General features: G+C 41.4%; 3 protein-coding genes and 1 non-coding gene across 4 annotated transcripts in view; 1 reads left to right on the top strand and 3 right to left on the bottom strand.

Moving 5' to 3' along the window:
* LOC143368574 (uncharacterized) overlaps positions 1-3,267 on the bottom strand; it is a 121,050-nt gene extending 117,783 nt beyond the window's left edge. The window contains exon 1 of the mRNA XM_076811439.1: positions 2,852-3,267. Within this exon, the coding sequence (XP_076667554.1) occupies positions 2,852-2,918 (67 nt within the window). The 5' untranslated portion in view covers positions 2,919-3,267. The remainder of the gene's footprint in view (positions 1-2,851) is intronic.
* A 3,523-nt stretch (positions 3,268-6,790) lies between these two features.
* On the bottom strand, positions 6,791-6,863 carry Trnaf-gaa (transfer RNA phenylalanine (anticodon GAA)). Its single transcript has one exon. It is a non-coding gene; the product is annotated as a tRNA-Phe (tRNA).
* A 2,182-nt stretch (positions 6,864-9,045) lies between these two features.
* Wmd (serine-threonine kinase receptor-associated protein wmd) lies at positions 9,046-14,151 on the top strand. Its single transcript, XM_076811354.1, has 5 exons — positions 9,046-9,379; positions 11,348-11,646; positions 11,719-11,948; positions 13,277-13,413; positions 13,505-14,151. The coding sequence occupies exons 1-5, from the start codon at positions 9,265-9,267 to the stop codon at positions 13,714-13,716; spliced, it is 993 nt and encodes a 330-aa protein (XP_076667469.1). The 5' UTR covers positions 9,046-9,264; the 3' UTR covers positions 13,717-14,151.
* Positions 14,044-25,919, bottom strand: part of LOC143368320 (uncharacterized) — a 47,546-nt gene continuing 35,670 nt past the window's right edge. Inside the window, exons 5-7 of the mRNA XM_076810900.1 lie at positions 19,370-20,331; positions 16,339-19,026; positions 14,044-15,192 (exon numbers count right to left, since the gene is read on the bottom strand). Coding sequence (XP_076667015.1) covers positions 14,929-15,192; positions 16,339-19,026; positions 19,370-20,331 — 3,914 coding nt within the window. The 3' untranslated portion in view covers positions 14,044-14,928. The remainder of the gene's footprint in view (positions 15,193-16,338; positions 19,027-19,369; positions 20,332-25,919) is intronic.

Raw genomic sequence — 25,919 nt, 5'->3', positions numbered from 1 at the left:
GGCAAAGACGATGCTATAGGTTGCCGCTTGACGGTTTTAGCTCCAAATCTACAATTTTGCAAATTTTACTATAAACCAAGCGGCATTTTATTGAAAAAGATAGTACTTTTGCAAAATGCTATAAAAATAGATTTTTCGACTGCCTAGTCCCCTTAAAGGTACTAATTTCTTTTTCCATTAATTACAAAGAGATAAGCTTTAAGAAGCATGTTTCTTTTGCCAAAAATAATAGAAGACGTTAATAAACATTTGTGTTAAAGAACAAGTCTCAGCTTCGATTTATTTCTTTGTAACTAATGGAAAAAGAAATGCTTTATTTTTGACAAAAACGACTGCCTAGTACCCTTAAGGGGGTTTTCCATTCTTTTTTTACCTTTTTAGCTGCCAAATCAACAATTTTGCGAATTTTAATATAAACCAAGCGGAATTTATTCGGAATAGATAGCACTTTCGGAAAATGCAATAAAAAAGAATCGATTTTTCAACGGCCTAGTCCCCTTAAGTTTAAGTGTTGATAGTTTGGATTTTGTGCACCACTTTGCTTGAGTAAACTGTGGAGAGTGTAGGGCGGAGATTGTGTGGCAGTAGGACTGAATTAGCAACTCTATATTAAAAAGTTTATATTTTATATACTGAATTACAATAAATCGATATTTCTTCGAATATGCTTACACTCTTATTTTATCAATTTTAAGCCAATATGCTCAGACTAATCTAGTTTTATTTGATCAATTTTAAGCCAATAAGCTCGGTCTAATCTAGTTTTATTTTATTAATTAATTCTTCGGCCAAAGTTTGTTGGAGCATTTTCTCTCTAAACGATACTCGCTAGAAGTACAGCAATCGCGCTTTTTAACAACATGAATTAGAATTGGAAAATCTAATTTTAACGTTGATAAACTTCTGCGAGTAACTGTAGCTTTGTACGCACGAAAGATATAAGCAATTCTAACGCGCGTGTCAGAGAAGAATGGTCCCGGAAGAAGCGAAAGAGTATTTTTCCTGACGAGTTTCCTCCAGGTCTAATCGTAGATCGCTTATTCAGGGAGAGGAATGTTCGTGTTACAAGTGGAAATTCATTGTACCAACGAACTAAGCACCTTATCTGTGATGCGCAGACGGCCGCGAGCGCCGCGTGGATTTCACTGGCTATGACACGCGAAACGGAAAAATGATCCCGGTCCCGATATGTAACTACTACTTGAGCCGACACCACCATCTGAGAAGAGGTTGATACCGAGCTTCGCTGATCCTAAACGCGACGGGATACAACTCGCAGAATATTTCTGAAAACGGTTTCAATTTTAGAGTTTTGGCGACAAAAGTAGGTAAAAGGACCTCTAGCACAATTTTAACGAATAGGACGATGGTGGAATTTACTAAAAGTTACTGCAATATTGGGGACCATCATATGTGATCGATTATAATTGTGTAAATGCTGAAAATACGAAAAACTGTATGTTTACGAAAGGAAAATCGATGAAACATTGTTTAACGTTGAAAGCCTTCTATGAACTAGCGACTGTAGGATTATAAGAATTTTTTATAACAATAAACGTATGTCGTTAATATTTTGTCTTCATTTGAATAATTTTAAGAATTTTCTTGTGAAAGTAGTCTTTGAATATCAAAATTGATATGAAATTCACTAACAAACATGAATGCAACTGTACAAAGAATTTTGTTTGCGTTTTAATAGAAGTTCAATAAATAAAGAAAACTTTGTACATCCGTCATTTTCCAATACTTCTAACCATCAGATTTGAGTTGAACTGTTAAAATTGGATAACAACGAGGCGAGTTGCAATTAAGTAGTGAAATTGCTTCGCAAATTGCAAATCACAGGGAAATATATTTCTGACTACAAATGGTTATAGATTGCATCTGATCATAGGCCATCCGCCTTTCCTTGCTTTCATATTTATATCCCTCTGGCACTTCAGTGGTACGGATCAATCATATCTGGCACTACATATCTCGTGTATGTATATCTTTTAATATGCTCTGCTTCGGCAAAGAGCTACGCACGCAGATTAAGAATAAAAATTCCTGAACTAGGAATCTGTGTTGACTTTCCGAAGAGTATTTTCTTTACAAATTATTATATTTTCACGAGGATTACTAATCAAAATTCATGTGAAGTCTGGCAATAAATTATTAGTAATACAAATTCTCATAAAAGATTGTTTTCGCTAAATAAAGGATTAATAGCAGAAAAATATAATTCCAGCACGACTGTTATACAATACTACATTCTATAGTATATTATCGTAAATAACACAATACATTAACACCATATAATATTATAATATATTATGCAACAGTATTGTAATATAATACCATAACATAACCCCAAGTTCAACATTCCATTCTTTCCAAAAGCAATTTTCAATTTCCCCCTAAACAGAAAAACAATTCTTAACTCGTTATAATCCAGTGCCAAGACCAATTCGCTATAACGTTCTGCCCTTTCTACCACGAACTTAATGAGAACACGAGCGATTCAACGAACTCCTAAGAATTACCCGTCCGCCATACGAACAATCAGAATCGCCTAAACATTATTTAACGTCATCTAGTATCTCCAAATTAATCCCAGTCAAATGGCTCGACTGGAAAAATGGAACACAGCAAATCACTGAAAGAGAAGTTTCAAATCCGGACACACCGCGTCTCCGAAACGATACAAGAATATGAATTTTGTATCCCCTAACCGCGCGATGGCAACACCAGACATGGTGGTACGGCCAGTTCCGCGTGAAAGATCGCGACGCTTCGTCACTCGGCGACAGCCGTTACGGCGTTTTAAAATGGCAAATCGGGGGAAGGGGAAAGAACCGTGCAGGCTTACCAGCACGCGTACCGATGACGTGACACTGCAGACAGGCAACGAGCGCGAGCAACGATGTAGTTCTCATTTTTTTGTTCACTTAGCCTGCGCCTGGCGATCAGTCCCGTTGGCAGGCGAACCACCGAATCGATTTACGATCGTGCCGGAGACGCACGTGCGAATGTTGCACGATCGCGACTGCGGGAAAGGTGCCCTCTGGCTTCTGTCCGTGCACCGATGCTCACCGCGTAAACATCCGCGACCGAGAGTCCGTTCAACGCGAGCCCTGACTTTTCACAGACAACAACGCCAGTCACTTTGTTCTCAGCCTGACAGCGGTGTGCTAGCCGCCACACGGCAGTGTCAATTGAACCTCGAACTTCGTTTGACGTTTCGTCGCCGGCGAGCAACCGCGGCCAACATCTTCCCTCCGAGAGCGCCTTGAACCGACTGAGCACGGTGCGCCGAGTCCCACCACGCACCCCGCGCGGCAAGGGTCGTGCGCAAGCGCGGCCGCCCGCGAATCACCGCGCGCGAATGCCCATCGCTAACCGCAGTCGACGTTCTGCGATTTTTTGGTCGGATTTAAAAAGTGCCTTTCCCTGTTTTTCGCGTCCGGGATCCGCGGATATCTCGGGAACAGACTCCGCAGGATCTTGTCGCGGCGAAATTCTCACATTCGGCGTTCTTTTACTTCCACAGTCAGCCCCCCCCCCCCCCCTCCCGTCGTGTAACGCGCGTGTTCGACTGGCAACGGTGCCAAAACGTGTGTGTGCGCGCGGGCGCGCGTGCGTGTGAGCGCACGGCGCATGCGAGAGAAAAGGCGACACATGAACGCTATAGCCAATACAGTATAGTGCAACAGGCTCGCGTGGTCGTCGAACGGGCGAATGAATTTAGCGATCTCGTATTTTTGTTTTTTATGGAATGGTTGGTTTTAGTTTACCTTTGGGAATCAATACACGTCTTCGATTTGTTGTGGATTTCGGTAACGCGTTAAAGATACATTAGAGAGTGAATTTAATAACGGATCAAAGGGGCGTGAAGGGATAAAGAATTCAAGAAACTGCGATTTAACTTTTCTCTGGTGTAATTAATCAGCAATTAAAGTTTTCACCGTGCAATAAATTGAACTCTCGGGGGGGGGGGGGCGAGTATGCTTGTTTATTAATAATGGTGTAAGTGGGATCCTGTATTTTTAACTGAAATATTGAAACAGAAAGATACTTTGGGCATTTTTAAGAATATTAAGCCTGCACGTTTATGAATATTAACAAAAGCCCCGTGACGATTTTCATTGTAAAGGCTTCTATGCTAGAGCTTTCAAATTTGAAGAATTTTTAGTTTTACCCTGCTTAGTTTAGTTAAGAAATAAATCTGAGTATTTAGAAATGAGCTGTTTATTTTGAAAGTGACCTAAGTCCATTTATATTTAAAAAAATTTTATATATAAATTTTTAATACTAATTTCAAGTTTTACATGTTACTACAGTCAACAATAAAAAAATTGACAAATGGACTTAGGCCACTTTCAAAATAAACGGCTCATAATACATATTTTAATGGAATGTAATAATAATGATAATAGTTGCATTTGAAGCAATATCGTAGTGTGAACCATCAGTTCTATTTTGTTCAAGTCGATAAGCTGACTCTATACTCTGCAAATTAATGATTTCTGTATAGGAACAATTTATTCCAAAATGATGGATGCAGTGACCTGCTTTTTAAAAACCTTTACGGTATTTAGAGTTCCTTAAATATCGAACACGTTCGATCGCAGGTTCCTGGTAAATGTAAAGAATAACCAGTAAAAGCGTTTAGAAAGTTATAATCAGTAACAATTTTGCGGAGGCGACCCCTTTTCGATTCCAGGTTGCCGTTGTATAATTATTGGGCGGTAGACGCACTGAATAGAGCCATATTCAGTGCGAACGAATTCCTGGAAAACTGTGACCTATTCGCATGTTCGTTAAACGCAATGCGTGCACACTTCCGTAGCTTTATTATCAGAACTGTCGGATTTAAGTCATTGTAATCTCTATTTTGTATTTCTATGGGTTTTTTTCCGTTTATAAATAAATAATAATAATAATAATAATAATAGTTTTAAACTTAAAAAATTGTCATATTTCTTTAAACTCGAATGGAAACAGAAGTACTTAAGCAAAAAGGTACAAATGTACTAACAGAATTATGTAATTATGTAAAATAACAATATTTTGTCTACTAAACCAACAAAATAATATCTCCTAAATAAAAGTGTGTCACAACCATACACATTTCAGCGAAGCATGTATACAATCGATTTCGGTTGATTATCAAACATTAATAAAGTACATTACCATCGATCCCTCAATTTATTGTTATCTGGTGAACATCAAAGGCAGCTTCTTTCAGGCCGAGCAAGTAATAAATTCATATTTACGTTTTCTTTCCATTCGATGCTCCTGTTAAAAAAATCTTAATTATTGTATCAATAAACATACAAACACAGTTAATATAAAAGTGAAAGCAGTTAACCTTTCGCACCGACAAATTATCTAATAAATATGCGTAACAGTGCAACAATATTCTTGCACATTGGTTCTTATCATCCTTTCCATTTATCACGTGCCTAAACTGATTTCTAGCAATAAATGGGTACAAAACTTCTAAAATTAATGATTGTACATCCAATGTTCATTTCTTACGTCCAGATAAAGAATACACACGTTGCAAGGCGGCATTGGGGATTTCATTCATCTTTCAAGAGCTACGTTCTCCTCAATGGATTTAATTAAAAAGTTGATGGCTCTGAAAGCGCGGCCTACGCAAAACTACCCCTTTTCATTCGAAAATTAAATTGTTCGGAGGCACAGAAGTTTCTGACGCGTTATTTTAGCTTACGAAATGTTTTTTTTTTATATAAAAAAAAGAGATGCGCGAGTAAAAATACTGCTCCCAACGTTTAAAAAATTTTCATGTCGCCAACATTGACCGAATTGTTTCCACATGATCATTCTTTTTTTATAAAATCATTGTGGTGGTCACGAAGCCCGACTTGTATAATACTTTTACAATCGACACTCCCATTGGGGGTTAAAAATCCCATAAGAGAAAGCAATGAAATGGAGCAAAACTATTAAACAAAAATTACGTCACAGACGTTTGATTCCTGATGTTATTAATTATAGTATTAATTTTATTACTTTCAGCGTAATTGTCCGATGATAGACATAAGTAAAAATTTTATTTAAACCAAATTTCTTTCTGATAAAAATTTAGAATACTGAATAAAATGGGAAGCAGAACTTTAAATAAATTAATATACAATTGCAATTAAGAATAGGAAATGTTAATTTTTTATGGTCGGGAATGAATATTGAATGAAAGATAAATGTTTGCATCTCTTTTCCATTATTGACACTGCAAGGAAATGCTGCATGGAATGTTCGGTTCGTTCGTGTACCATTCATGCATCGTAATTTCAGAAAGAATTGCTCCTCGTCGGAAAAACGTTTGCTGTGGTTTAATGTTTACCCGCATGAGAATAATCGTGGCTGTCAGATGCACTCAACGGAGTAACCCGTCGGTTTTAAAACGCAATATTTTTTTAACAGCAAACGCGGCCGTATATGGAAAACATATATATATACGATTGGGAAAAATAAAATATTTCTAGTTTTTATAAATTTGCGGGAAACAGCATTAGGCAGCTTCTACAACATTTTAGCAAATGACGAACATTTCATTAATTGCATTGCACTTATAAATATATGGTTAAAAACTTTAAACACTAAATTAAGAAGCTTGTATTTTGTATAACATCCAAAGGTGTTAGTAGGATTTGATAATAATAAATTTCAATATGCATATTTTTAATAATTATTCCACTGTAAAACAAAATTCTATGGATGATGAATGTATGCTTTGAAATGGTACAAAAATTTGAGGGAAAAAAAGAGAACCCCTTTCTATTGCCGAAACCCGGGATTGAACCGGGGACATTTAGATCTTCAGTCTAACGCTCTCCCAACTGAGCTATTTCGGCTCGTGTTAGTGTCTCTTTTACACAAGTAAAAGTAGGCACGCTTATACTGACCTATTTTTTATTTAGAGTTTTCAACGTTAATTATTCATGCATCCGTAACGTTTTCTACTTATTATAGACGCAACTCACATAAACAGTGATCCAAAAATGAGGCCTTTTTTAGCCTCTTTTTGATCCCACGATTTTGGAACTGAATTTTGTGCCAAATGATACCTTATGATGAGACATCAATCTCAACAAATTTTCAAGTTGAGGTGACAATTAGTTTCTGAGATATGGGAGGTCAAAGTGAATATTCGTTAACGCGTCAATCCATACGCTTCGATGTACGAACTTCTATGTCAGTCTGATAATTTAACCAATTATTTGCAGGGCTTTTGCTGACTGCTAACAACGAATCTGAACTTAGATTTTCAAAATTCACTAAAAAGAAATCAAAATCAAGAAATATAAATGTTCGTGTAGTGGGTGTTTTTTTTTTTAAATATATCGTCCACCATATTGAATCGGCCATTTTGAGTTTTACTGACTGCTAACAACGCATTTGAACTTAGATTTTCAAAATTCACAATGGCCGATTCAACATTGTGGGCGATATATTAAAAAAAACACCCACTACACAGACGTTTATATTTCTTGATTTTTATTTTTTTTTTCGTGAATTTTGAAAATCTAAGTTCAAATTCGTTGTTAGCAGTCAGCAAAACCCCTGGAAATAATGTTTTAAATTATCGGACTGACATAAAAGTATGTAGTAATGGTAATAATTTTGTATCTCTGTACACTAAAGGGTTTCCCGTTAATAATAATAATAATAATAAAAAGTCCGTACGTCGAAGTGTATTGGCTGACGCGTTAACGAATTTTCACTTTTCACCTCCCATATCTCAGAAATTGTCACCTCAACTTGAAAATTTCGTGTGATTTTTGTCTCATCATATAAGGTATCGATTCGCGGAAAATTCAGTTCCAAAATCGTCGGACGAAAAGAGGCTATTTTTCGGTCACTCTTTCTCCATAGATTGCGAAACACCTATTCCGCACAATAACCATAAGCAGTGTGTATTCTAACAGAAAAATAATATGAATTTGTAAAAGCGTAGTATACCAAAAGAAATAATTATAAAATGAATTCCTCTTATTAATCATTCTCTTCTTATTTCCTCTTATTAATTATTTATAGTAGCAAAATATTTCGCAGTGTTGAAAGGAAAATATTCAATACGTTAATCTTTTAAAAGCCAAACAATTCAGAAAAGTAATAGTAAGTTCAAAGTACTTCGAACCTATTAAACGTAACTTTTTGTATTCACCTTCATAGCCGTCTCTTTGTTCTCTAATTCGACCTACTTTTATCACATTATTTCGCATATCCTGCTGCTTGCCAGTCTCTGCACGATGCACAAGTTTACATTTCTCAGAACAGGCTTTAAGGTTATTCGAAAGGAACGAGATCGGTTAAAACTCACGGCCGAGAAGCGAAACCGATAGGTAGACAGACAGAGATGGATATAGTCACTACGAAAACAAACCACGAATTTCAGAGGGAGACAGAGTGAGAGAGGGGAGAAAAGGGAGAGAGTCAAGGACAAAGATGCAAGTTCATTTAGACACTATCTCTATGTATCCTGTAACTACCATTCCTCCACAATAACAGAATCAATGAAACCAAAATTATCCAGCAAATCGCGTAACATTGTTCCTCAATACCACAATTAATACACTTTTTCAATTTCTATTGAAATCATCATTTCTTCTAAATTCATCGAATATCATAGTAAGGAAACAAAGGTTAGCAAAGAGTTTGGAAAAAGAATTCCAAAAGTCCTCTTAATCTAAATACATTACCTTCTGCACATCCATTCATCCATTCTTCATTTAACGATACCCTATATTCTGCCTGCCTTGTTAATTAACCTAGCATTGCCAGGCAATCATCAATTTTCAAACAGTAGTTTCGGCGTAGCAGATGGCGCTGCTCGCCAAGTTCGCGTTGCAGTATAAATCGATTGCCTTGTACGGTAAACCGTCGCCGAGTGGCAATCTTCTGGCTGTCTTTTAAAGGAAGAACAGGAATAAACAACGCTCGCGCGTTTTGTCCTCGAAACGGCTTACGAGAGAGTTGAAAAGTTCCCGAGGCCGCCATAACGTTCTTCCTGTCTGAACTTGGCCTACAGTCTAGTGCGCCCGCTACGTTCACGACGTTCAGTGTCGCGTCGTACGTAGATGGTGACGGTTCGCTGGAAGAGGGACGTGTCGGTAGCCGAGAGCGTAATAACCGATTCGCGACGGGCGAGCGAGGGAAATTCGCGAGCACACCTTCTTTGTCACGCCCTACCGGGTGTAGGGGCATCGCGGAAAAGGGAGGAAATTCCATCGTTCACGGCAGGGACCGGGCACTATGGCGAGTTTGAGGCAGACCCCGCTGACGTGTAGCGGGCACACCAGGCCTGTGGTGCATCTTGCATTCTCCGATGTTACGGATTCTGGATACTACCTAATTTCTGCGTGCAAAGGTAGCTGAATGTCCGATTTCCCAGCCGTACGGGATAGCTCGCCGCCGGTCCGCGTCGGACAATTTTTCTTCTGTCACGATCGACGCGTTCAGTTCTTGATCTCCTTGGCCCAGTTCCTTCGGGGCACCAAGGTTTCGCGAGCCACGGGTTTCGAGGTTAGACACCGCATGCTCGCGATGTTACGGATTTCCCCGTACAATTCCTTTGTTCTCGCGGTACATTTCGTTTGGCGTTGGGCTATTTTCATGATGCATTTAAAACGAATTAAAATTCGTGGCTGTACGTTCCTACATTGTCGTATCCACTGGCTGCACTGAAGTACGCGATGCTGCCTGACACGAGGCGATTCATTTTTCAAACAATGTAATTCGAGAATGTGAAACGAAGCACAGTGTGGCCATGGCTTTCGAAGTAACTGAATTTGAATGCGCGTGGAATACGCGCGCAATATATCCCGCACTGGGGCTCGCGTTACAAATATTCGTCGTGTTTCTACGCCAAGTATGGAAATGACAATCTTATGCTCCAAAACATTGTTTCGGTAATAGTAATTAAAAGGAGAAGCTATTCAGGTGCTCGAAGAATTGTAGATTTAGGCTACACTATGCAGACGTTCGCGTGTCTCGTTTTGTAGTGTTGTTGACAGATTGCTATTTAACAGAGCAAATCAACGAAATAGTATTAATGTATGCTTTGTTGGGAAATGTGTTCTATGACATTTCAAAATTGATTATTTCAGAAACAAAGGATTTTATTCCGTGTTTTATGCTTACTTTTTCCACTGGGAAAAATATATTATACTTTTCGATCACTTCATGTTTTTTTAAACACCCTGTATAGTGTCTTAATTAGACGAAGTTGCCCCCTAATTTATTTTGTTGAAATATATTAAATTAACAGAGATTCTATGGTAGGTAGACCTTGGATTTTAATGAAATTAGGAGCAGCTTATGTAGAGGCTTAATGATATTCTATAAAATATTTGACAATGTACATTTTTCCGAAATAATCGAAAGTAGAATTATGAGTAGTTTCAGTTCGTTTCTTATTTCGTTTTTTCAAGCTATATTATTGCCAAATGACAGCTCCATTCTTCGAAAATGATAAAAAATATGGTACAATATGCCTAAAGTGACCAGATATTTTCTGTTGCAATGCAGGACAAGCAAGCAAGTAAGCAAAAAAAAAGGGTTAACAGATCTGTGAGGAGATCTTTTCCGTAGTGTATTAAAGCATTTACGATATATTTAACCCTTCGTGGTCACACCTTCTTATAATCACAAGGTGGTCACACGGGGTCCACTATACACCAGCGTCATTTTTTGAGTTACCATTTTCGTATTTTTGAATCTTTTAACTTTTCAGTGATAACTGTACATTTGTAATACTTATACAATCATGGTCTAATAGTCTTTTTCTAGAAATCTAAATTTTGATACGATAAAATTTGTAGTTGAAAATGAGTGATTTTCCACGGTTGTGGGAAAAAAAGCAATTTTTTATTTTTTTTCTTGTGATAAATCCCCTTTGGAAGTCGTAAAGGCACAACATTTTAACTCGGCAATTATTCTTGGGGTACAATACACCCCGTGCGACCACAAAGGGTTAAAAATACATACTTGTGATTATAAAGTGATACATTGAAACGAAATTAAAATATTTATTTTTTCACAACACAAAAAGTGGAGGAAACAGTAACTTTATGCCACTGCGAAAATGTAAAAGGTTACACGTTCGATCCGGGACACTTTGCGGAACCCTTTCAATGCGGGACGTCTGGTCACTTTAAATATGCCTAATATTTTACAAAACTGGCACCAAATAAGTAATAATTATTGTCAAGGAAGTTGGGACATGAAATGATCAGTGATCTATCCAGAACAATTGCTTCCTAAGTGTTAGAACCGTTAGAATTGAATAAAAGTTGTAACGATTTGTGAAGTAAAGGGGAATTTAATACATGTTTAGATGGGAAGCCTATGTTACGCCAAGGAGACACTGGAGACTGGATTGGAACATTTGTAGGCCACAAAGGAGCGGTATGGGGTGTAGCTTTGAACCCCGACGCTACAAGAGCTGCGTCAGGCGCTGCTGACTTTAATGCCAAAGTCTGGGACGCCATTAAAGGAGAAGAAATACAATCGTTTCAACACAAACACATAGTGAAGTCTGTGAACTTCAGCACTAACTCCAATTACTTGTGTACCGGCTCTACAGAGAAGCTCGTACGGATTTTTGATCTCAACAAACCAGAGGCAGCGCCGCAGGTATGGATTCGCATCTGCGTTTCGATATTTTAATATCAAAGTAACATTTTATTTAACGAATGATGCCAACAGGTTTTCTCAGGTCACAAGAACGGAATCAGACATGTTACATTCTTTAATAACGACACTCAGTTAATTACTTGCGCTGACGATAAAACACTGAGAGTCTGGGATATAATTAACGGTCAAGAGGTAAACAGGCTAGATTTCCCAACGATTCCAAATTCCATGGAGGTATCGAAAGATGGAACTATCATCACGACTACTCATTCCAATATAGTTACCTTCTGGAACAGTAAAGAGTAAGTTCAAATATTTATTTCTAATTTCAGAACTACTAACGAAATAATACGATACAGTAGAGCGTCAATTATCCGAACTGCTTGGGACCGAGGTGGTTCGGAAATTCGAATTGCTCGGATAATCGAACAGTTCGGAGAATGAGGCATTCATATACTTTACACAGTTTATAACTATAGGAATTACACCTAAAATTACTTATTAAATACAAGAGTACTACTGCATTGATTTATATTACGCAAAAGTCAATGAATCGATCGGTACCACTATACTGGTTCGAAGAAGTGGTAGGGATAGCGATGATGCAGCACTGGTTCGGTTAACGGGAGGTTGTGCCGAAAAATAGGTAATTCTTTGTGAATTTTTTTCACAAAAACGGTTCGACAAATTAATTTGAGGTTTGGCAGGCTGTTTTATTGTATCTTCAACTAGTAGTCTGAATTTTTGTGTGACAGTGAAAAAAAAAACATGGCAGATACAAAAAGAGCGTTGAAAAATAATCGGGTGGTCCTGGCGTTGACGAAAAGTATTGTAAGGTTTATCCGAAACACAAAGAAGAAATTAGATTCTTAATCTATATGAATGTGGTTATCGGTGGTAATAGATTTATTGCCGTATCTGTTACCGTTCCTTCTTTATTTGAAGTTTTCTGGATTTTGCAGCAAAACTTTTCTCAGACTCAAATCAGGGCGCTTCATCTTCTTCAAAAGGCTGCCAATTTAACATTTTGTTATTTTTCTTAATGCATCTACTACCACCGATAGCCACATTCATATAGATTAAGAACCTCTTTTCTTTTTTGTGTTTCGGATAAACCTTACAGTATTTTTCGTCAACGCCAGGACCACCCGACTATTTTTTCAACGCTCTTTTTGTATCTGCCCTGTTTTTATTTTCACTGTCACACAAAAATTCAGAACAATAGTTCAAGAAACAATAAAACAGCCTGCCGAACCTCAAATTAATTTGTCGAACCGTTTTTGTAGAAAAAATTCACAAAGAATTACCTATTTTCGGCCCAACAAGGCGCAAACCCCCCTTAATTGAGGTTCGGATAATTGACGCTCTACTGTACTGAAAAGGATTCATGATATTCGACTGTACCTGACGTTCTTAGTATGCGTCTGTTAAGAGGAACGAATTAACATCCCGACCATGAATTTGTAAATCCCTGATAGTCGTCCTTAAGTCGACCTCGGCTCACCAGGGAATACCTCCTTGCATTTCAATAAGTTCCATATGTTCGCGCCAAGCTGCACAATGAAAGAGCACCTTTGATTAACGCTCAGTTAGTTCGATGTATGAGTAATGTAGCTTACCGTCTGCGTAGTTTGACGAAATTACGCGAGTATACTGTACCGACGCAGATGAATAGTGCTAGCTTGCATCCAGATTGCAGTATTTTTGTATGCGGAGGGGAGGACTTGAAAATGTACAAGTTCGACTACAGCACGGGCACAGAAATCGGTGAGTCCTTGTATGATATAAAAACCAACGCGGAAGGAGTATATTTTCCTTTAATTACAGAGTGCTTGTAAACGTTCGAAACTACTTTCAGAATCGTTCAAGGGGCATTTCGGTCCAATACACAGCGTGCACTTTTCACCGGACGGCGAGCTATATGCAAGCGGCTCGGAGGACGGCACCTTGAGATTATGGCAAACGACTGTCGGCAAAACTTACGGCCTCTGGCGATGTATAGAGCAGTCGTCCGCATTGCAAGACACTGCCGCCGTGCTTAACAATAAACAAGAAGTTCCTGCCAGTTAAGAATGTGACAGCTCATGAATAGTGTAAAGTATTTTTGACATTGAAGAGCGGGACGGTTCGTGGGTAGAAGTGAGAGCAAGGCAGCGAGAAGAAGGAATCTCTGTGGTGACTTGAGTCGAAATTTCATTTCGCTAGGCGGCGGCTGGCAAAATACTTTGTATATATACACGCATCATTGGATCTCTGAGAAACAAGCTCCACCTGTTCGGCCTGTTAACCGCGGTGTTCCGGAGAATACTAAAAGATGAGCGGACCAAACTTCGCTGTAGACCTGCTAGGTGATGGAAGTGTGGGACGCCGTTCGCTATTTATTGTAAAGAAGAAAAAAAAAAGAAACATTAACATTTATTAACGTTATACATGTCACATTATTATACTACAAAATTAGATAAAGGTGTAATGACAGAAAGAAAGACAATTCATTATGAAAATTTCTCTGTTTTGTATCTGTTATTTCGCGCAATAATTACTATACAAGTATAAAAAAAAAACACGATTTGCCTGGTACGATTCCCAGCGCAACTCCTTAAAACACATATATCACTCATCCGCCCCGTGACGATATTCACATTTTAATATCCCCCTTCCTAGCAGCGCCACGGCATCACCGTTAATGCCGTGACGATTTATTTGGAGTCCTTATTGTTTTCACACCGCAATTATGTACTACGAGATCACTGTACAATTTTTCCTTCAAACTGGCAATGACTGCTCTTATACATAGACGCGTCGTGTACTGACCACATTCGAGAGTACGTCTTCTTTCGTAAATTAAATACTTCTTACAATCTATACAGTAGTAGCACTAAAAAAAAAAAAACATAACAAAAAGAAATATCAGAGGTATTCGTTGCATGACAATATACGATATCGTCACCGATACGATTCCGTTTTACCTCGAATTGGCGAATCACGGATACGTTTATATCTCTGTACACTCCGGTGTAACTTTTGCGTTTGCGATTACTCTCGACCTTTCCTCGCAGATAACGTTCAAAGGTAATACGTAAGGGGCACCAGCACAGACACCTCTAACATCTGTCTGTCCAATTATCGTGGATGAATGCAGAGCCCGTCATAGTGAAACGTTACTGTCGTTGTACAGTCTCTTGAAGGAAGACAGTGTGTCTCTTGCATGTTACAATAGTTAATTAAGCAACGAGTTGTATAAAGAAAAGTCTTTGTCGGCGTGTCTCTGTTTATCCCTGTTGCTCAGCCTACGAACTGCGAGAGATCGGGCAGCTTGAAGCCGTTGAAGGAGACCGGCGTCGGCACGCTTCTTAAACTGTTCCTGTGCGTCACGAAACCGGGGAAGCTGGTCGGCGTGGTGAACTGCTGAAGTCTCGAGGTAGCTTCCGTGGATGCCAGAACGAAGCCACATTGGGCGGTGCACACGTCGTCGCGTAATATTGCTTCTCTGGAGGCCTCGCGCAGAAGTTGGTTGCAATCCGTGATCCTTAGAGAAGCGCATTGGGTCTGAAACGAAAATCCCCGAATTTAAAAGAAACGCTTTAAATCTCCGCGAAATCAACGTAGGTAAGTGGCGATGAAAAGAAAGTTTAAAACTCGTATCTTTACATATCTGCGTAAGTGATTTAATACTACGTTTTAAGTATTGTATTATTTTGTTATCGCTGGCCTATTCTTACAACCCCCGTTCTATGGGATATCAATTTTAAAATATGATTCTTTTTAATGGAACTATCCTATTTGTGTTATCATTCGCAGTGTGCACTTTCGTTTTGCCACTGTCATATTCAGTTAAGGTGAATGTCCCAATTTCTGCTGATTTAAGAGGTAACTCGTCATAAAGAAGGTATACAAAATTTGTTTGTGATGCAAATTTGCAGAGTAATTGATTAATTCTTTAATAATAAATCAACCAATTAAAAAATTATTTAAGAAAGATATTTCAAGTTGTTTAACTATTAGTAATATGTAATTTAATATATCATGGTCTAAAATGCTCTAATAGTACAAACGTAACGCATATAATAATAAGAAAAATACGAAATGTGCAGAAATTGGGACATGAGCAGAAATTGGGACATTCACCTTATCTTAATTATTATCCCAAAACGCCCGGTCCTACGTCTATCCTAATTAGCCTCCACTTCGTGGGAAATACCTGGGACACGTCCAGGGGTCGGTTTGAAGATTTGGCGCCCCCAAGTGCGAAATATTTCAAAATTGATTCAATATGGCAACTCACATATGAGTCATTGCTAATTCGCTACATGAAGAATATGAATTGTTTTTAAAGCTTTCTCAAGCCTCTGTGTTTAAACCTTTTCCAATTTCTTTCGATCAAAATTTGTCGCTCTCCCAAATTTGCGACTCCCCAAAATTTGCCGCTCCCCAAAATTGATCGCTCCCCAAAATTTGATGTTCCCCAAAGTTTATCGCTTCCCGAATTTGCCGCTCCCAAAAATTTGATGCTGAAAATTTATCGCTCCCCAAAATTTACCGCTCCACAAAATTTATCACTCTCCAAAATTTATCGCTCCCCAAAATTTGCTGCTCCCTGAAATTTGACGCTCCCTAAAAGTTGCAGCTTCCTTAGCCTATACCCAAATCCGCCCTTGGCCGCGGCAACGAGTAAACTGTGAAATGAATACGTACACCTTCCGCCGTGCAGACGCAGCTGGTGCAAGGCGTAGGGAAACCAGACTCCCCCAAAGCGACGTTCCTCCCCCCGATCTGGCAACCGTGCCTCGTCTCCCTCCAACCGGAGAGGTCTATCTGCGGCATGGAGCTGCAAGGGACGCGCGGATTCAGGAAATTGCTGGGCAAATCGAACACAGCTCGCTGCATGTCGACATGCTCGTCCATATTCTCGCACATCGCTTTCGCCAGCGTGGATTTACGAATCTCCGCCAGCTGATGCTCGGTGAACCGAATGTTCGGATCGTCGGTCTCGTACCAGAAACGATCGCACTTCCGCGACTGCCTGAACTGTATGGCTATTATGCAGGCGAAGGTCGGCCCCACGAGGCCACCTTGAAGCGGCCTCTCGCTCATCCCGCCAGGGAACAAGTCGATATCGTCCACGGTGGCGTAGATACGCTTCATACGTGCTATAACTTCCGGCGCCATCTCCCTGGACAGATCCTCGAAAGTGGTAGCCCTTTTCAGGTTACACAGAGCTCTGTAATTATTGTAGGACGGTATCCCGTGGTCCCTAGCGCGATGAACATTCAGAGCTATCAAGTCGATGCCGGAGTATGGGATTCCTCGGATCTCGAACAGATGGTTGGTCACCTCCCCGGTTATGAACTGGTCCAGCGACTCCATTGGCGTGGCCACCAGCCCTCGCATCATTTCGTCCACCATGCCGAGCTGGTACAGCGGGTCGGGGTCGAAGAATCCATCCCTCAGCAAGATGGCCGGCTCCACGTTCTGGTAGCTGCGGTCCATCCTGGGCAGGTGGGGCCTGAGAAGAGAGTGCCCTATCCTGTACGCGGCTGTGGCGAACTCGGTGAGCACGCTGGGATTGCAAGTGGGCGAGTACTCCTTGTAGTAGCCCTGAGGTAGGAGTTTCAGGCCGTATAGACTGACAGCGTTCCAGCCGAGGATCCGCGGCAGGAACTCGTTGTACGTGATGTGCTGCAGCATCGCGCTGATGATACGGCGAGTCTGCTGGAACAATTTTTCACCGTCCCAGTGCGGGTTCACTTGCCTCAAGCCCTCTACTATCCTATTATGCTCCCGCACCCAGAACGTGTGCATAACGGTCAGACCAGGCTGCTCGGAGGCGCGACCATCACCGCCAATGAAGCAGTAGCCAGATTTCGCTTTGCACTCGGGATGCGTAGGCGACTGTGGAAGAAGATCCTTGCTCCCGCGATGTGGGCTCTGGGTGATGTTCATACGACCGTTGAAACCTCGCAGAACGTTGCATATGCAAGTATTCTCGCCGTATATTACAGAAGCATCTAGGAAACCAGTGTTCTGGTTGATCTGCTCTCGTGGGCCCAGGTGCTGTTGCCCTGGCAACGATCTCATGGACGGGAAGCACATTCGCGCGCCGGAGGTTACGTTGACAGTGGGGTAGTAGTGGTCGCCGGGCGGCACCGGGAAAGGATTACACTCCGGGTGCACCGTGCGGGGAGAGTCGCAGGGACGACAGCTCGGTATGGACTCCGCGAAGCCCTTGTGGATCGGCGTCATCGTGAGATCGTGGTCCAGGAACTGGGCGAATTGCATCACCATCAGCGTGTACCGATTGTGGAGGTGGGAGATGTCGGGGTGGAGCACCGTGGATATTACTCTTGGATTCGGTAGAGGTATCCCCGACAGGGACGTCATCCTTGGCTTCGATACACCGTTCTCGTAGACTGGAGGTAGCAATCTGGCGAAGGTTGTCAGCGATTTGCCAAGACTGGGGTTACGAAGATTGTTGCAGTGACCGGAGAGGGTTCTGTAGGGGGTTGTAGGGTCGCATGGGCTGTCGTCTGCGGGGCACTCGACCTCCTCGTGATTCGTCGGTTTCTTCTGAGACAGGAATCCAGATATGTCGACGTTCTGCAGTAGATCGGAGAAGTCGTTGTTGGGGAAGCCGAGGATGTTATCCGTGGTGTCGAAGATCTGTCGTTTCCTGCGTCTTAGACCGTAGGCACCGTTCAGGAGCTCGTTGGTAGCCAGCTCGTACATGATCGACGAGTTAGCTAGCAGCAGGGCGTCTCTATTAGCCTTGGAGAAGCTGGCGGCGGTGCCGGTCGGCGATTTAGGGTCCGCTATCCTCTGCTCCAGCCAGGAGTTGTATTCCAATTGCTTCCTCTCGATCAAGTCTGCCTCAGCCTTTTTCACAGCTGCCGCTATCAGGCTGGCTCTGAGGTTGGGTATGAGCTCCGGGGTCTCTGGAGCGTTGGTCACTTTTTCCTTAACTGGTTCTGGCAACAGCTCCTCTCTCCACGGAGTCACGTCCAGCACGCTGTGCTGATCGCAGTTGATCCGGGCGTTCAAGTACGGGTCCTGCTGGATGAACGCTTTCGGCTGGATCCTTTGGATTTTCGTGTTGGCGCAGAGGATGCCGGCGAGAGACACTTTCTTTATCTCAGCAAGCTGCGCTGAACTCAGCCCGGACGGAGGGATGTCGTTCTCGTACCAAAAGCGATCGGAGTTCCTTAGTTTGATGAACTGCTTCTTTAGGAGGCATTCGAAGGTTGGGCCGACAGCTGCACCCTTCGTGGGGATTTCCAGGATTCCACCTAGAAGGAGGTCCACGTCCTCCACGCGGGAGTAAATAGACTCCAGCACTTTCGCGTGCATCGGGTGCATGAAGCGCTCCAGATCCTTGAAAGTCTGAACCTGAGATAGTTGAATGAAAAATATATGTCGATGACACTGTTACTTGGCAAGTTTCAAATGAATTTGTAGGGATTTTAACACTTCAAGCTGCGTGGGCATAAAAATGCGGATTACTGTTGAACAGAGTCCAATAGCAGCTGTTGAAGAACAACTAGCTCAGAAGTAGAATTGGACTCATTCTAAAACGTATTGAAAAGGTTTGCAAACTTGCACCGAAAAACCCGCATTAATTACAGGACCACCTGATATATAATCTTCCACTTTCTAAGCACGCTTCCAATTCTACCACAGATCACAAGTCAATATAACCATAAAAATGATTTGTGAAATCACGAGGACCTACCGTAACATTGTTTCCAGAACATCCAGCGATGAACCGCGTGTATCCAGGGACCCCGTGATCGCGGCCCACGTGGACGTAACGGGCGTCCGCGTCCAGCCGGGGCTCGAAAGCGGATCGGTTAAGATCGAGGCTCACGCGATTGGCTGACGCGGCCACGTGGTCCTCCAAGCACGTGGCGTCGTTGATCCCGCGTCGGCGCAGTGACGTCAGAGCGCGGAGGGCCGCCAGCGCGACGGCATCGTAGGTGCCCCCCACGTTCGACGACGAGTAACCGTTATAGAAACCGCTCGCGACCGGCAGTAGCTCGGGATCGGTCCGAGCGCCTTCCCCGAGGATGCTGGGCACGTACTCGTTCAGGGTGACGTGCTGGATCTGCGCCACCACCAGTCGGCGCGCCTCGAGGAACAGCTTCGCGTCGTCCCAATGCTGATTGGCGTCGGCCAGCTTCTCCGCCACCCGGTTGTGCTCGCCTAATATCGCAGCGTACATCATTCCCAGCGCCTTGTTGTCAGTGTTGTTGCACACCTCGCAAACGGAACTGTCCACCTTCCCTCGGCTGTAGGTCCTCAGTTGGTGGAGCTTCTCGTCGACCGCGCCGTAAATCTCCGAGCCGTCCAGGTACGCGGACGCCGCGTTCATCTGCTCCCTGGTGTCGAAGTTGCACTTGTACACGGTCAGGCTCGGCACCGATCGCCAGTAATCCGTGCAGCCGCCCTGCTCGTCGCGGATCTCGTGGCACTCGGGGTGCCTCGATTTCCCAGAGCAGCAGAGGCCGGGTTGGTTAGATGGGTGCACCGTTGAAGCGATGTCCTGGAGGACCAGTTCCGACCATACACCCGAGAAGCTGGTCAGCCCCTCGTGGGCCTCCGGCACTGGCTGCAGGTGGTCGATCACCATCGACACTGCTCTGGTCGGTGCTGGGAGCACGTGGCTGCCTACCGATTGCCGGGGTGCCGCGATACCTGGCGATCAAGCATAAAGAGACGTTTACTGTTTGGTCAGTTTTTCGGGGATTGGTATGATGGGACTCTGTTCCGGGGGTAATTGCGCAGGCGGAGTGGACGGAGTTCGCACTCGCCACAAGAGGGCATTCCAAACGATCCTGCCCTTTCGCGAGTTTCCACTCCACCACTGATTCCAATGTGTACGACCACATTACGTCCTTACGTAAACGCGCTCTTTTACGCACACCTCGTTCTGCTATTCTTCTTTTCCAACTGAGGTAAAAGGCGAAAGAGCATTTCTTTTCGATGAACGCTTATCGGTATGATCCCCGCTTTTACCTCGCGAGGGTGTGCAATTTGAATGAAAAGAGGTGTCTATTGTAGATTAGGATCGCAGGAGCACTCGTTAAATTAAACGTTGTATAACGTGGCTTGCTAGTCGTAACAGTATTATGTAAAAAAAACAAACTCTTACTCCAACGGGAAAGACCGCTTCAAATCTATCTACAATTGATTTTTTTCCCTGGGAATATGTTGGGAGGAATTGAAATGTACCAGACACACATTTAGTGGTTGAAAGACAGGTTCGAGATGTAAATTAAAAATTGTGGAAACATTGTACGCGTTACAAGTGTATCGGCAATTATTGTGGTATTTGCTCGCAGATTTGTAGTAAGCTCGAATCATCGTGACGAAACGCTTTCGATTTCTAATAAGCTGTATTTGATTTCAATGTCGATCATAATCGAGAGACGGGTGGTCGCGATATGGATCCTTGGCCTAGAAAGTTGCGATGAATTTCGTTATCCCCGGTAACAACTGGCATCAGGTGCATTTGAGAACGAATAATCATTTTCATCACAAAGTAGAAAGTCGCTTTACGTTACTTTGTGCGGGAACGTTGAAAAATTTGTAGCTTTGCTGTTATGTGAATTCTGACAGAGTAAAATCGTGTAGCAATTTTAAGAGGTAAACGTTTCCTTGGGAGAATTTATAGTAACGAGTTTACAGAAATACTTGAATACAATACTCGGACAAACAGGGCGCGCACCCATAGAGGGGTGGGGGAGGGCTGCACCCCCCAAAGAAAAAGGAAAAAGGAGATTAATGTATCCACGACAGAAGTAATTCAACAATTCTGTAAAAAGAAAAGAAAACCGGATTTTATTCTTTAAATTAATTTTTATGATCACCCAATGAATTTTATTGTATTTGCATTGAAAATATTTGTGTCCGTTCAATTTGGCTCCCGGACAATATGCTTTCTTTTAGAACATGCGTATGGATCGACGTGAAAAGTCCCTCGGCGCGAAAACACGCTGACGCCACGCGAAGTGTTACCGGCTGTCACAAAATAGGGGGCCAGTCACTAAATTCGCAATGCATGGCAAATTTCCGTGTCACGGTTAAGTACCGCGTATCCGTATTCGGCGAATTCCGCGGGAAAGTAGGCTGCTAATGAATGGCACACAGCGCCTTCCTACGCGACCACTTCGTCATCTTTCAATTCGACGAACAGGTACACAGGTGTTGTACTTTGTAAAGACGTAGCGGTGTGGTAAAGGCAGTAGAGATTAAAGTAACTATAACACAACCACCCTGTAGTGTCTTTACAAGTGAAGAGTTCAGTGACGTTTTCAGCATAGATTTAGTTGAGCATAGCAGATAGTTAGGCTGATAGATTAATTAACTTGACAGCCACTTAAGTGGTAAGTAACATTAGGAATACCTCGCTCGAGAGATATTTTTCCCGCCAATTTGAAGTGCTACGCGCTACAGGATCCAACTAGAATTCACCCTGACGACGAACATTAAATGGATTTTCATTAAGTAATGTACAATTTGAAATTGAGGACCTTCGGCGAAAGGGGCGCAGCTACATTTTTGACAGTTTTGAATCATGACGTGTAATATTTGCAAACAAAATTCTACACCGTTTGGTGCACGTTTGATGCAAATCCGATAACAAATGAGCGTTTTAATGCAAACTTTGAACCTGCACCGATTACAGTTTTGTGGAATATATTTGTTTCGGGCAGCTCCAGGTGTGAAAAATTCGTCAAAAATAGAAATAAGAACCTATCACTTGTAATTTAGGACCTTGCAGCTAGAGGGATGCAAGAACTGTTTACATTAATTGAAAATATATATATTTTTTAATTAGTGTAAACAGTTCTTTCTAATTTATTCAAAGTTGGAAAAGCTGCCGCATCCCTCTTGCTGCAAGGTCCTAAATTACAAGTGTTAATAGATATGATGCTAAAAATATATTTTTCAATTAGTGTAAACAGTTCTTTCTAATTTATTTGAAGTTGGAAAAGATGCTGCATCCCTCTTGCTGCAAGGTTCTAAATTACAAGTATTAATAGATATGATGCAAAAAAAATTATGCAAAATATATATTTTTCAATTAGTGTAAACAGTTCTTTCTAATTTACTCAAAGTTGGAAAAGCTGCTGCACCCCTCTTGCTGCAAGGTCCTAAATTACAAGTGTTAATAGATATGATGGAAAAGAAATTATGCAAAAAATATATTTTTCAATTAGTGTAAACAGTTCTTTCTAATTTATTTGAAGTTGGAAAAGCTGCTGCATCCCTTTTGCTGCAAGGTTCTAAGTTACAAGTGTTAATAGATATGATGCAAAAACCCCCAATATCGATATCCCTCTTCGTTTCATAAAAAAGTCCCTTTGAACCGTTTAAACCTGGACCACCACTTTCATCTTCTCAGGGCACAGTAAACTTAAGCTCCCGCAGTGGACGTAGCTGCAGAAGATTGATGGCGACGCAGTTACAGCCGATCATTATTCGCGTTTATCCACGACGAATCGCAGGGATACTCGTCTAACGATGAAAAAGGGCTGAGCAGTTCGGAAAAGTATTTTAACAAGCCCCGTCCTTGTCCCTAATTAAGTTGAGTCATGTGTACGTGTGGAGAGACAAGCATGGGAAACTCGCCATTTAAATATTACCGTAAACGTACGGACGAAGATCTCTGCTTGCTCGTAAATCCTTCCCGCTGCGACAGGCATACCGGCGCATCTATGATCATTCCAAATATTTCCACGAAGCTGTTGTGCAATTTTTCTGCTTTTTCCAATTCTTTCTCGCCACCATTCTTTGTATTTTATATGAGCAGCATTCGCAGGCATTTTCAACGAACCCTCTATGATGTTTCCGTCATCCAGACCAAAACGACTAGATTTTAATCTAAAAATTCACCGAACCCTTTATGGTAAAGATATTTGCTTCGATCGCTTAAGTATCATTGCTAATTCTTATCACGACCAACTTGACTTTTTCTCTGCTTCCATAGATAAGATCCGTACAAAAATTTACGGTTGTTGCGTTGAATGATTTATATTGCAAACTGATGCATTTTCTTTTTTTATCGTTTTCTGGTTCTCTCTGTCTTTCTTTCTTAATATGCGTCCGTTTTTTAACCTCATTTGTAATTAATTATACCAATGGGTTGTCTAGCCCGTCTATTGTAATTTAATTGAAAATTTAAAAAAATTAAAAATTTGCACCTGATCATTGGATTGGTGAGTAGTAAATTTGCTTCGATCACAAAGTATAGTTTTACGTCCGAAATATATAATCTTTGATTACATATTACATTACATATTACATTTACATATTTCTTGTGAAATTTATTCGTTTCTTTTTCTGTTATATTAATTCGTGGGAAATAATTTATGCGATAAATGTCTGACAAATTGCTTTCTATTTAGATATGGTGCTTGTAGGGTGTTTTCTTGAATCTTCGTATTGCTGAATGTTCTCCTAATGCATATAACAATTGATTTTTTGTAGCTATTGGTTTTACAGTTCTTCTAGGTTGATACTTTTTCTATGATGTTTCTTAGGTACTAATGTTTCTTTTTGACAACTGCTCAGTTCATGAGTGAATTTGTAGATTTGGCGCCCTTAGGCTAATAAGTGTCTGCCGCCCTTTCCGCGAAATAGCATAAAATATTTTAATTTAAAAGTGTCTAGACAATTTCAAAATAGCAAAATTAATTCAACATAGTAAGTCACATATGAGCTATTGCTAATTCGTTACCTGAAAAAGAAGTGAATTGTTTTTAAGGTTGTCTCAAGCCTGTGTTTAAATCCTTCCTGAATTCTTTCGCTCAAAATTTACTGCTCCCTCTAAATTTGCAACTCCTCAAAATTTTTCCCTCCCAAAATATGCGCTCTCCAAAATTTTCTGACCCCCAAAATTTGTTGCTACCAAAATTTATCACTCCCAAAATTTTCCGCTCCCCAAAATTCTCACTCTCAAAATTTTCCGCTCCCCAAAATTCTCACTCCCAAAATTTTCCGCTCCCCAATAATTTCACTCCCAAAATTTTTCCCTCCCAAAATCTCCGCTCTCAACATTTGCCGCTCCCCAAAATTATTCGCTCTCTGAAATTTGTTGCCTCCCAAAATTTTCCGACCTCCAAAATTTGTTGCTACCCAAAATTCTCACTCTCAAAATTTTTCCCTCCCAAAATCTCAGCTCTCAAAATTTGCCGGTCCCCAAAATTATCCGCTCTCCGAAATTTGTTGCCTCCCAAAATTTTCCGACCTCCAAAATTTGTTGCTACTCAAAATTCTCACTCCCAAAATTTTCCTCTCCCAAAAATTTTCATTCCCAAAATTTTCACTCCCAAAATTTTCCGCTCCCCAAAATTCTGACTCCCAAAACTTTCCGCTCCCCCAAATTTGGCGCCCTAGGCTGCAGCCTACTTAGCCTCTACACAAATCCGCCCCTGACTCAGTGGTCCCACACCCCATGCCATATTTCCAATAATAAATGGTAATATTTCCTTAACTCTTGAGTCTATGAAACGATCTCTTCAATAATACTCTTACTAAACGATCCCAGTATTTTCGTTCAACGAATCTTGAAAGGCGGAGCCGGGGAACCACTGGCCAGGACATCGGAGTCGCTTTCTTCGCTCTTTTCACTTTCATATTTTCGTTTGGATTTTTTTCCGTGGGAGACAGGCGCCAGCTGCCTTTCGCGCTCTCTTTACGCTACCTCCATCGATAAACCGATACAATTTCTACGTTTAATCAAGCCTAACTCACCCCCTATGTATCACGCACTCCACTCGAGACAAGTTCAATTGAACCTTTACCTCTTCAATGCTCCGTCTAAACCGACTATATGAACAGAAAACGATAGATGCTGCACAGAATCGCATTTGCGAGAATATGCACGAAAAGGACGCGCATCGTCTAAAGCTAGCGACCTAAGTCACTTCGAAATCGTCCAGGAAGTGAATATTGAACGCGGAAGTTTCTTGATTCGAAGCATTCAGTTAGGCTACGGCTACATTAACAGTCTTCCTTGTATCTAATCCGGTGCCCTTTCAGAATAAATTCCATGCGGAAATTATTCGGTACCTACAATTTCTTTAATATCTCCTTCGCCCTCGTAACGTTCATTTTCGATAATTAGAACACAGATTACGTTCATTAACATGTTCACGGCGTCGTGACACATTAGTGGTCGTACTTGTTGCTTCTCGCGACGATTAGCACGTTGTAAGAAATAAAAATACAAAAATACTTCAGAGCACATATCTACTATTTAGAAATATCAAAAGTCT

Source organism: Andrena cerasifolii, chromosome 1 (assembly GCF_050908995.1).
Source record: "Andrena cerasifolii isolate SP2316 chromosome 1, iyAndCera1_principal, whole genome shotgun sequence".
Taxonomy (NCBI): domain Eukaryota; kingdom Metazoa; phylum Arthropoda; class Insecta; order Hymenoptera; family Andrenidae; genus Andrena; species Andrena cerasifolii.
This window is presented reverse-complemented; position numbering and strand designations above follow the sequence as displayed.

Bases quoted from the DNA above. Each gene is read 5' to 3' on its own strand.
- Wmd (XM_076811354.1), top strand. From the start codon at position 9,265: ATGGCGAGTTTGAGGCAGACCCCGCTGACGTGTAGCGGGCACACCAGG. The intron at 9,380-11,347 runs GTAGCTGAATGT...ATACATGTTTAG, and splicing joins CCTAATTTCTGCGTGCAAAG to ATGGGAAGCCTATGTTACGC. The intron at 11,949-13,276 runs GTAAGTTCAAAT...CCGTCTGCGTAG, and splicing joins ACCTTCTGGAACAGTAAAGA to TTTGACGAAATTACGCGAGT.